The sequence below is a fragment of the Orycteropus afer genome, unplaced genomic scaffold, assembly GCF_000298275.1.
Source record: "Orycteropus afer afer isolate SDZICR_OR568_19922 unplaced genomic scaffold, OryAfe1.0 scaffold00054, whole genome shotgun sequence".
Lineage (NCBI taxonomy): Eukaryota > Metazoa > Chordata > Mammalia > Tubulidentata > Orycteropodidae > Orycteropus > Orycteropus afer.
The window spans coordinates 4,359,451-4,372,044 of NW_006921641.1; the positions used below are offsets into that span (position 1 = coordinate 4,359,451).

General features: G+C 38.0%; 1 protein-coding gene across 1 annotated transcript in view; it reads left to right on the top strand.

Moving 5' to 3' along the window:
• Positions 1-7,136: 7,136 nt before the first annotated feature.
• Positions 7,137-12,594, top strand: part of DPY30 (dpy-30 histone methyltransferase complex regulatory subunit) — a 20,351-nt gene continuing 14,893 nt past the window's right edge. Inside the window, exons 1-2 of the mRNA XM_007938802.2 lie at positions 7,137-7,172; positions 7,271-7,318. Of these exons, the coding sequence (XP_007936993.1) occupies positions 7,137-7,172; positions 7,271-7,318 (84 nt within the window). The remainder of the gene's footprint in view (positions 7,173-7,270; positions 7,319-12,594) is intronic.

A 12,594-nucleotide genomic window follows, 5' to 3' on the forward strand; every position in this document is an offset into this window, starting at 1 on the left:
CATTGTGGTAAACTGTGGTCAATGCCATGAGACAAAGTATATGTAAACTGCTATATGGAAAGTGAATTTGCTCTGTAAATCTTCACCCAAATCACAATAACTAAAAATAAATAAATAAACTTCCCTGAGTATTCAAAAAAAAAAAAAAAATTGAAGAAAGCCTAACGTTCATGTGGGATACTATCAAAAGGAATAACCTATGTGGCATTGGAATTCCAGAACAGGAAGAGAGAAAACTACAGACAAAATTGTCCAAGATTTGTTGGAAGAGAATTTTCCTGGTATGATGAAAGACAAGAATATATCCATTCAAGAAGTCCAATGAACCACAAACAGGATGGACCCCAAAAGAAAATCACCAAGACATATCATCATCAAACTCACCAAAACCAAAGACAAAGAATCCTGAAAACAGCATGGGAAAAACAAGAAGTTACGTACAAAGGCAACCAATAAGACTAAGCTCTCATTTCTCAGCAGAAACCATGCAGGCGAGAGGCAATGGGATGGTATATATATAACCCTGAAAGAAAAAATATTTCCAAACAAGAATTATATTCCTGGCAAAACTGGCCCTCAAATATGATGGTGAAATTAGGACATTTCCAGATAAGCAGAAATTAAAGGAATTTGTTAAAACTAGACCAACCTTACCAACCAAGAGATGGTAAAAGGAGTCTGTTGCACAAAGAACCAACAATAGCAAACAACAATTGATCATTAACACACATGATGGCATAACCCAGAATCCAACCCAGTTGTGGAAGTATCCAAAGTAAATAAGCCTATAAGATTATAAACAGAATCAGAGACATCAATTGGAATTAAGGACAACTACAAATCAAAAAGAAGGAAAAAATTGTGTAGTTACAGAACTTCTAAATGGTCACGAAGTCAAGACAACTGCAAGATAGAATGGGCTGTTTTAAACTTGGGAAGAAAATTATAAATCAGAGGATAATCTCAAAGAAAAATGATAAACCTTCACATCAAAATAAAAAAAGAGGACCAGCACAAGTATCAAAATAAAAAAAGAGGACCAGAACAAGTATTTAGGTTTACTAAATACTAAAACAATAGCAACAATGGAAGTGATAACATGATTCATAAACAAAACGAGCTCAGCACAGAAGATTATATAGAACAAAGAAGGCAGTAACACCACCAAAACACACACAAAAAATGTCAGCAACAAATTCATACTTGTGTTAATAATTACACTGAATGTCAGTGGATTAATGCACCCCTCGAAACAGAGAGTTGCAGATTGTATAAGAAAACATAACCTATCAGTAGGCTGTCTACAAGAAACACACCTTAGAGAGAAGAACACAAATAGACTAAAAATCAAAGGTTTCAAAAAGATGTATCAAGGAAATGGCAACCATAAAAGAGGCAAAAACAAAACAAAACAAAAAAAAACCAACTCACTGACTCACTGCGACCCCTCCTTGGGTTTCTGAGGTGCTATCACTATGGAAGTAGATTGCCCAACCTTCATTCCAAGGAGTTTCTGGTGGGTTTGAACTGTCTCCAACAGTTAGAAAAAGAGCAGCAAAACAAGCCTACCGTCACCAGAAGGAAAGAAATAATAAAGATTTGAGCAGAAATCAATGAAACAGAAAATATAAAACAGAAAAAAATCAAGACTAGAAGTTGGTTTGTTGAAAAGATTAATAAAATTGACAAACCACTGGCAAATTTAACAGGAAAACAGAGTATACAAATAACATGAATGAGAAACGAATTGGGCGGCATCACAACAGAACCAACAGCAATTAGAAGGATGATACTATGAAGAACTATACTCTAACAAATTTGAAATCTAGAAGAAATGGACAGATTTCTAGAAATATACCACTTACCTAAACTAACACAGACTGAGGTGGAAAATTTGAACAGACTCATAACAAAAGAAGAAATTGAAGAAGTCATAAAAAAAATTACCCACAGAAAAAAGCCCTGGCCCAGATGGTTTTACTGGAGAATTCTACTGAACGTTCAGAGAAAAACTGACACCAATGCTACTCAGACTATTCCAGAACATAGAAAAGGATGGAATTCTCCCAAATTCATTTTATGAAGCAAGCATACTCTTGTTACCAAAACCAGGCAAAGACATCACTAAAAAGGAATATTACAGACCAATATCCCTCATGAATATAAATGCAAAAATCTTCAACAAAATCTTAGCCAAAAGACTCCAACAACATATCCAAAAAATTATACATTAGGACCAAGTGGGGTTCATACCAGGTTCGCAAGGATGGTTCAACATTAGGAAAACAATCAACATCATCCATCACATAAATAAAACAAAGGTAAAGAACCACATGATCATATCAATCAATGCAGAAAAGACATTTGATAAAATCCAACACCCATTCCTGATAAAAACTCTCAGCAAAATAGAAATAGAAGGGACATCCCTTAACATAATAAAGGCATATATGCAAAACCAACAGCCAACATTATTCTCAATGGAGAGAGACTAAAATCATTCACTTTGCAAACAGGAACCAGACAAAGATGCCCTCTATCACCACTTCTATTCAACACTGTATTGGAAGTCCTAGCCAGGGCAATAAGGCAAGAAAGGGAAATCAAAGGCCTCCAAATTGGTAAGGAAGTAAAACTATTCCTATTTGCTGACGATATGATCCTATACCTAGAAAACCCAAGAGACTTAGCAAGAAAACTATTGGAACTAATTGAGAGATTTAGCATAGTGGTGGAAAACAAGATCAATATCCAAAAACAGTTGGATTCCTTTACACCAGCAAAGAGATTGCTGAAAAGGAAATAAGGAAATCAATTCCATTTCAATAGCTACCAAAAAAATAAAATAGTTGGGAATAAATCTCACTAGGGACACAAAAGTCCTGTACAAAGACTACAAAACACTACTTCAAGAAACCATAAGAGATTTACATAAATAGAAGAACATACTATGCTCGTGGATCGGAAGATTGGAATACTATAGACCAATATCCCTCATGGATATTTTGTGTAAAATGTCAATACTAGCCAAAGCAATCTGATACATTTAATGCAATCCCAATCCAGATCCCATCAACATTCTTTAAGAATTTTATATGGAAAGGAAAGGGACCTCAGATAAACATAGCACCATTGAAGTTGGAGCTCTGGTGGCATAGTGCCTAAGGCATTTGACTGCTAACTAGAAGGCTGGCAGTTCAAACCCACCAGCCACTCCTCAGAAGAAGATTGGGCAATCTACTTCCGTGTAGATACCGCCTCGGAAACCCAAGGAGGGGTCATTATGCGTCGAATTGACTTGATGGCAGTGAGTTTGATTTGTTTTTTTTAATGGCTAATAATCATGAACATTTCTTCATGTGTTTGTTCTCTTTGGTGAAGTATCTATTCATGTCTTCTGCCCATTTTTGAATTGGATTGTTAGTTTTTTTGTTGTTGAGGTGCTGGAGTTTTCTATACAATTTAGAGATAAGCCCCTTGCCAGATATGTCATTACCGAATATTTTTTCACAATCTGTAGGTTCTCTTTTTACTGTTTTGGAGAAGTCTTTTGAAGCACATAAAGATTTAATTTTTAGAAGGTCCCGTTCATCTAGTTTCTCTTCTGCTGTCTGTGCATTTTGCGTTATGCTTGACAGTCTATTTATGCCATAAATTGTTGTTGTTGTTGTTATGTGCCATCGAGTCAAATCCGAATCATAGCAACCCCTCCTCGGGTTTCCGAGGCAGTATCACTACGGAAGTAGGATTGCCCAACCTTCCTTCCAAGGAGTGGCTGGTGGGTTTGAACCGCCAGCCGTCTGGTTAGCAGGCAAGTGTCTTAGCCACTATGCTACCAGAGCTCCCATGCCATAAATTGTTGTTGTTATTTGCCGGGCCCTTAAATTTGCTCCTATTTTTTCCTTGTGGAACTTTTTAGTTTTAGGTTTCATATTTAAGTCTTTGATCCATCAAACAATTTTATTTTCCCTTTTTTTTTGTTTTTGCCTTAGTAATGTCAATGTAGGTATTAATTTCCAATTTTGACATTGGACCAAACCAATACATTTATTGTACACCTACGATTTACCAGGCACTGTGTGAATTACAAGTATCTTTGGTGATGCAGTTGTTAAAGCATTTGGCTGCTGACCAAAAGGTTTGAGGTTTGAACCTACCAGCTACTCCAGATGAGGCAGCCGGCTTCCATAAAGATTTACAGCCTTGGAAATCCTATGAGGGCAGTTTAAAAGTTTCAATGAATTGGGATGGCAGGGTTGTGAAGTACAAAAATTTATAAAATATGGCCCTTCCCTGAAGAAGCTCAGTCTAGCTTCCTACTTTACTAAAACTGTCAGTACTAAGGTGCAAAAAGGGCAAGGAGGCCACATATTCCGACCTCTTCTAACACCACAAAAGGAAGACAGTCACCATCAATAACCCACGGCCTATTCCTGCCAGGCCAGACATGCTGCCTCCCTCCAGCCCTTTCTCCAACCGTTCCTCCCAAAGCACCCACCACCTCTCTCCTTGGTTCGATAATTCGCTGCAGTGGCCACACAGAGCTCACAGATTATGGGGTTTATTAGGGAAGCACCACAGGCTACAATTCAAGTTCAGGAAAAATGCTCAGTCTCTCCCCCAGCCCACCGTCCCTCAGCCAACACTCTCTCACAGTCTCTTTCCAAGCTGTGCTGGTCCCTCGGTGTCTCACTCAGCAATGCATGTCTCTTGCTTCTCTTTCTCAGTAACACATGTCTCAGGAGCACGTGTCTCTTTCAGCAGCATGTCTTCCTCAACCAGCAGTCAGAGAGAGTTCTGCCTCTAGGAGGCCTCCTTTTGAGCTTGGCAGAGTGGCCAAACCAACCAATGATAACAGAATTCTAAGCACCTGAGAGTGAGCCTCCCATAACATTGCATTGTGCCACGCCCAACAGAAATAACCCTGGTAGATAACATTTACAATCAGGAGCTCCTCAGTTGCTCATTCCACCACTGAGTTTACAATGACTTATGGGTAGAAAAGCCATACTAAGTAATTTACTACACTGCATAAGGTAATGTTGATTAGCAGCTTCCAGTTACTTCCTGAAATTTGTAAATATTTATAGAATGGTTATTATTTATTGGGAAATGTATGGATATATGATAATATGAAAATGCACATTTTATTATAAGTTTTGCAAATTATTCTCTGGTTGTACTTGCTGAAAGCATTTAATCTTAATTTGATGTACCAGTCAATTTATGTATCTTGTACATGTATATCCACAAATCTTTTCATCAGTCTTACAAGAAAAATCATCAAAGTGACATATGTGCATCATGTATCACCAATCACAAAATAAATAATCAAATATACGTTATAAAACTTTAAAAATATATGCCCAATTCAACCTCATAAATTTCTATTTTAGACCTTTATGCAGTATTTACAGAGTAGCAAAAGAAAGTTTTTCCATACCTTTTAGAAAAGTATTATAAGTATTTCCATATTTCTAGTCATGATGTTTAATTTTAATGATTTATATTCTGTTTTGGTTACCTGGTGCCACTCTGACAGGAATATAGCACAGATGAGATGGCTTTAACAAACAGAAGTTTATCCTTACAATTTTGGAGGCCTGAAGTCCAAGTTCCAAGTGCTAGGCGTTAGTGGCTGTGTGAAACCCCCTCAACCTTGGGCTTCAGCTCTGCCTCTTGCTCACAGTCCACTGAAGCTAGAGCCATCTCTTTATTCAGGCAGCTCACTGGCTGCTGAGGCTAACAAGCCCAAGGTGGACAAATAAAATGGCACAGTCTCAGATGTTACCAAACCACATGGCAGGCCATTGTTTCAAGCCCATCGAAAGTCCCAAGATCTGCAGAGCCTGGCAGGCTGCCACACGCTGGGTTCAAGCCTGCCATCAGCTGGAGACCTTCCTCAAAGGTGCTTCTTATACAGGGGAAGCAGCCCACATCTCTCAAACTCAGCTGCTTCAGTAGATTCCACCAGGCAGTTAACTACCAATCTTACCATGGGGAGTAACTACAGCCAGCTGCCCAGCCACTCAACCAGGCCCAACCAAGTTAACACACAAAATTAACTACCCCAGAGTCACGGTAAATAACTTTAATGAGTATATCACTGATATTTACATAAAAATAAATGGAATTTATTGGAATCAAACAATCCAATACCGTCAAATCCTTTCGCTATTTACAACTTTTGTGGAGGTAAATTTCCTTTTGTGTCTCAGTTTTTCCTCAAATCTTGAAAGATGAATTATTACGCCCATTGCAAAGATTAAGTTTTAAAGTGCCACAGTTCAGCAAGCTAGTTTGCGTGTTGGTATTCTTGATTTAAAAAAAAATAAAGGGGTACTAACAGCAAATTTACAAATTTAAAGGCTGGAATAAAAAGTACGAAATCCCGAAACACAGTTTCTCCTCCCACTATTGACTTTAGAGTAAAACATTCTCTCGCGAATTGTAAAGCCTCTGTCTTCGATTTTGTAGTAAGAACTACTCCGCGAGTAAGTGGTTACCCGAGGAAGAGCGTCCGTAGAAGCTTTCACGCCCCACTAAGGTTGGCTGGGTCGAACCCTGGAGCTAGGCTGGTCGCGAGGTCTGTAGTTGGGGTTGTGCTAGCCTTGGGTAGGCAACTGCGGAAGATTCCCTTCTCGCAGCCTGTGTGGACCCTAGTTAGAATACACAGAAGACAACAAAAAGTGACAAGACTTTAGGACTTGACCCACGGCAGGACCACCCCCCAACAACGGCCTCCGCACGCGGGGGAGCTGTGCGCAGGCGCGGCAGTTGTGCGACATCCGTCACTTACGGCCGAAGCGGTTCGTGCTGGGAGTTGGTGGCGCGGTGCAGGGCTCTTAGGAATCAACGGCTGGGGCGCGGGTAATCAGTTCCCTTTCCTTCTTTCCTTACCAGTTCTAGGTACTTGGGACTGCTGCGGAGCTTCTGGAACTGATGCGGGCGCCCAATCATAGACTGTCCCATCCTGCGCCTCTACTGCTCCCTCGCCCAGGTGGGGGTGAGGGGCGGGGTCGGGGGCTGGGCTGGACTTCATCCTGGAGTGTTGGTGTTGAAATCTCCCGGGTAACTCACGCCTCTTCTTCTTTTTCAAGACTGGTTTCCCGGGACTGTGGCTTGCAGGGTCCGCCATGGAGCCAGAGCAGATGCTGGAAGGACAGACGCAGGTACCAGGAGGCCTTGGATTCAGGGTGGCTTTGCTCAGGATTGCAGCGAGAAAGCCGGCTGATGGCTCTGTGACATCTGTGATGTCTTTGTTTTTTAGGTTGCAGAAAATCCTCATTCTGAGTACGGTCTCACAGACAACGTCGAGGTAACTCGCTTATAGTTCATGTGCCGCATTTGTGCGTCTCGTAAGAGTTGGAGAAAACTTGGGATCCGTTTTTGTTAGGCTGGCTTTGCACAAGGGAAAACTTTATCATTATCTGACTACTATCAAATTATAGGTAGCTTGATTTACTAGCAGAAATGATATTTAATTGTATAAAGACGTAAAATTAATTTTGAGCCAAGAGTTGAACTTTTAATGTGATGATAAGAAACAAACACAAATTACTAAGAGTAACCGTCAGAATCATTTTGCTTGGTGGCTGTTAATGAATTTCTTGCAACATTGCTGCGTAAAAACTGCAAATATTAAAATTAAACTCATTGGTCTTTGTAATGTGGTCGTGAAGTCAACATTTAATGTTTATTTCTTTGTAGTTCTATAGTAGGTGCCGTTGGAAGCTGTAACACACATAGTAGACAGTTTTTGCTTTACATGGTTCAGCCTGAATTGAGGCAGTACATGAGAAAAACATACAAAGTATACTTTTAATAGCTTTTCCATTTAAGTGCTAAGAGCTATTTTTCTAAAGATGGAAGATAAAAAAATAAACGCTGGAACAAATGAATTGACCAGAGCTCTGTGGAGTTAGGAAAATAGCAGTTTCCTGGAAGAAAAAATCTGCGTGTTTTATTAAGAAAAAAAGAAAGAAAGAAAAGACGTTAACAATGATTAAGTTTGAAGGAAGGAGGGCAGAACATTCCCGAGCAAAGTAATAGGACTGAAAGCTGCTAACATTTGCTTAGCTCTTTTACTGTGTGCCAGATACAGTCCTAGGTAATTTTCATGTATTTTAATGCTTAGAAAGACGTGGTATTCTGCCTCTGTAAAGATTTACTGCCTTGGAAACCCTATGGGGCAGTTCTGCTCTGTACTATAGGGTTACTATGAGTCAGAATCGACCCGACACCATTGGGTTTGGAAGGCTTAGCGAGCGAAATAACTTATCTAAGGTCACCAGGTGGCTAAGGCACTTGACTGCTAACCAGAAGGCTGGCAGTTCAAATCCACCAGCCACTCCTCGGAAGAAAGATGGGCAATCTACTTCTGTAGTGATACTGCCGCGGAAACCCAAGGAGGGGTCGCTATGAGTCAGGTCCGACTCGACGGCACATAACAACAACAACAAGGTTACCAGGCAATAAGTGGTGAGCTGCGTTTCCAATCAAGATAGGTTGACTTATTTGAGGTAGGCTTAAGTTATATTGCTGATGAATGACTAACTCCTAGAGTTCACTAGAATGACTACTCTGTGTCTATAATATTGCTAGCAATGTTTGTTGGTTTGGTATCAGTATTAGGAGAACCTGTCTCTTCATAATGCAGTTTTTGATTGAAGTGCTATGGCAAATAAACTATACAGTATTTTGTGATATAGTCATTTAAGAGGTTTACTTTTTTTTTGGCATCAGCACACTCTTTTCTTGATAGTGCCTGTATATGAAGGCAGAGCTTTGATACCCTAGAGTGGGGATACTCAAATGCTAGTTCCCAAATTCTCAGACCAAATGAGAAAAAATAAGGACAGTGGAGTAAGATTTTGATAATGGTAAAACAAACAAACAAAAAACTTATTATTGTTTTCGGTATTCAGTGATTGGTTTTTCATTCTTTTATGGTTTTAAAATGTGTTTTTATAAATTGTGGTAGTGAGATAGTCACTATGTTATTTATTTGTTTTTTAAGTTTTAACCTGGCAAAATAAAAAGCCAAAAGTTCTACGTTAGTCCCTTCATTCATCATCTTTTATTTTTTTTAAATTTTCTTGTCTTTATAGCTGAAAGTCTGGGAACTACTACTCTACGGTGATTGCTGCTGCCGCTTTTTTTTTTAATGATGCCATTTTATTTCCCTTATTGGCTTATTGTAAGTTTTGTTTTGTTTTTAAATGGATGCTTTGGGGTTTATAGTATACATCTGTAACTTAACACAATTTACTTTCAATTAATATTAAATCATTTTGTGTGTAATATACAAACCTTAAAACAATGTTCTTCCATTTTCTCCTTCTGCCTTTGTACTATTGTTGTTATAGGTTTTACTTCCACATGTGTTATAAACCCCACAGTTCATGGTTTTTATTTTTTCTTTAAACAGTTATTTACCTTTTTTTTTAACTGGTGAAAATATACACAACAAAACATTGACCAATTCAATTTCTACATACATAATTCAGTGACATAGATTACACTCTTCCATGTTGCACAGTCCCTATCACTATCTTATTCCTAATTGTTCTACTATGATTAACATAAATTTAGTGCCCCCAAGCAAAAACTCTCCCTTTCCTTCAGCATTCTTAGCCCTTGTAACCCCTAATAAGCTTTGGTTTATATGTATTTTTTCTGTTTCATATAAGTGAGGTCATACTCTATTTGTTACGTGACTGACTTATTTTCACTGAATGTAATGTTTTCAAGGTTCATGGAAGTTGGGGCATGTATCAGGACTTTATGGCTAAGTAATAACACGTTGTATATACCACATCTTTTAATTTTATTTACAGAATTATTATTTTAACTTTTTATTATAATTTTAGTGAAAGTTTACAGAGAAAGTTGGTTTTCTGTTCAACAATTCATTTTGTTTTGTGATGCTGATTACAATCCCCCCCAGTGTAACCACACTCTTCCCACTTTCTGTGATTACTGTTTCCATTCATCCTTCCTTCCAATCCCTTTCTGCCTTTTGAGCTTTATTCCTGAGCAGATGCTGCTCTTTTGATATACCACATCAGTTGATGGACATTTTGGTAGTTTCCACCTTTTGGCTATTGTGAAAAGGGCTGCAATGAACTTTGGTCTACAGGTTTCTGTTGGTGTTCCATAGTTAGCCTTAAGGAGATTGAAACAACAAGACAAATAATGAGTGTTTCATATCTAACCGTATATTTACCATTTCTAGGGCTCTTTGTTCTTTTGTGTAGATCCAGATGTCTATCTGGTATCATTTTCCTTCTGCCTGAAGAGCTTCATTTAATATTTCTTGTGGTGCAGAGCTGCTGGTGATGAGTTCTTAGGCATCTGCTTTAAAAACTTATTATTTTGCTTTACTTTTTTGAAAGATACTTTTACTGGGTGTAGATGTTGCTCCTAGCTGACATTGTTTCTGATCAGAAGTCTGATGTTCTTACTTTGCTCCTCCATCTGTATGTGTTTTGATGCCTTTAAATAATTTGATTATGATGTGTCTTGGTATAGTTTTTTTTTTTTTTTTTAATGTTTGCTGTGCTTGGGTGTCATTGAACTTCTTGGATATGTGGGTTTAGAATTTTTATCAAATTGGGAAAGATTTTAGTCATTATTTCTTAAAACATTTTGTTACTTTTTAGTACGTTCTATTCTTGAACATACGGAATGTATTTATAATAACTATCTTAATGGTCTTGTCTGTGCTATTTTCTGTATCATCTTTGGGTCTGTTTCTGTGTTCATTTTTCTCATTAAGGGTAGTATTTTCCTGTTTCTTTGCCTGACAGTTATTTTTTTTTTCTTCAATTGGATGCTGGGCATTTTCCATTCATGAGTGATAGGAGTATGAACTTACTCCAGCGTAATGTGAGCTCTGAGGATTGTTCTGCCTGTTCCTTTCAGGTGTTTTTTTCCCCCCTGGCTGGGGGTAGTTGCCTCACACACATGCATTTGTAAGTATTTGCTTGGCATTGTAAGTATTTGCTTGACTGGAAGGCAATCTCTTTAGTCTCTGTGCAGTTTTCTCCTATCTATGCAGTTCTCCTTTTTGGCCCCATAACCTGCAAATTCTAGTTATCTTTGTCTCCCTGAATTCTCAACTCTGTCTCAACTCAGGAAAACTGCTGAGCTGTGCTTGGGGTTCCTCTCCCTGTGCCGTGTCTTAGAAACTCTCCACAATTAGCTAGGGCAATCATTTGTAGGGCACATTACATCTTTTTGTGATCATTGCTCTGTACTCTTTTTTGTTTGGGTATTTTAGATACTCTATTTTTAGATTAATCTAGGATTTTGAGTTAACTAAAACTAGGCCTAGAATTTGGCACATAAAAATAAAACCAAACTCATTGCCATTGAATTGATTTGACTCATAGCGACCCCTCCTTGGGTTTCTGAGGCAGTATCTCTATGGAAGTAGATTGCCCAGTCTTTCTTCCAAGGAGTGGCTGGTGGGTTTGAACCGGCAGCCTTCTGGTTAGCACTCAAATGCATTTGGCACATAGGCATTCAGTAAATGCTTGAATGAAATAATTGAGAGGATCTGGTTAAGTAGTAGTATTATAAATATTATAGAATCTATAGGAGGTGTGTAGCATTGCTGTTTCTTACTGTAGGCATTGGAATGTCATGTAACTGACTACATTTTGTATAAAAGTGCTGTGACAGGATGTTAGAAAATAGATTCTATCTAGCATTTTGGAGTTTGTCTCCTTTAAGATGAAATTCTGAGCATAGTGAATTTTGATTTAGGCATTCAGAAAAAAACACATTCAAAATAATATGACAGTTTTTGGAAGTATCAAGTTGTATTGTCTTTTTTGCAATGGAAAGTTGAATTTTATAGTCTTGATTAGACTTTCAGAAATGAGAATGTGGTATAAGCTCTGTCTGATGAAATTTATTGCTGAATGATACATTTCTCCATCCAGGGCCAAATAGCTATTTTATAGATTAAATAGACTTTATAGGAGAGTTATTATCAAATTAAGTTCCAGAATTAGATTGAGAAATGATGGCATAACTAGAAAACTTAACTATTACATATTTGGAAATTATCTTTGGAAGCTGTGGTATGAATGTTGAAGATAAATCTCTAAAATGTCTAACTCGCTGCCATCGAGTCAATTCTGATTCATAGCGACCCCCATTGGGTTTCTGAGGGGTAGATCTTTACAGAAGTAGATTGCCCCATCTTCCTTCTGTGGACTGGTTGGTGCGTTTGAACCTCCAACCTTGTGGTTAGCAGTCAAATTCCTTAGGCACCGTGCCACCACAGCTCCTTATGTTGAAGATAGGTGATTGAAATTTTTTTCTTACTCTTTGCAAAAGAAAATTAGAAAACTGTTGTTTTCTCTTTTGACATTTATATACAGTTTAAGTATAATTGAAACAAAAATTTATTTCAATGAAAGTACTCTTAAGAATGCAGTTTTATTTTTTATATAGCCACTTCTTCCTGAGTTTCTAAAATGATAAGATTTCAAAGAAAGCAACATCAGAAAGCAGCATAGTTTTTTTTTTTTTTTTTATTAGGATTTGGGTGAAGATTTACAGAGTAAATTCACTTTTCAT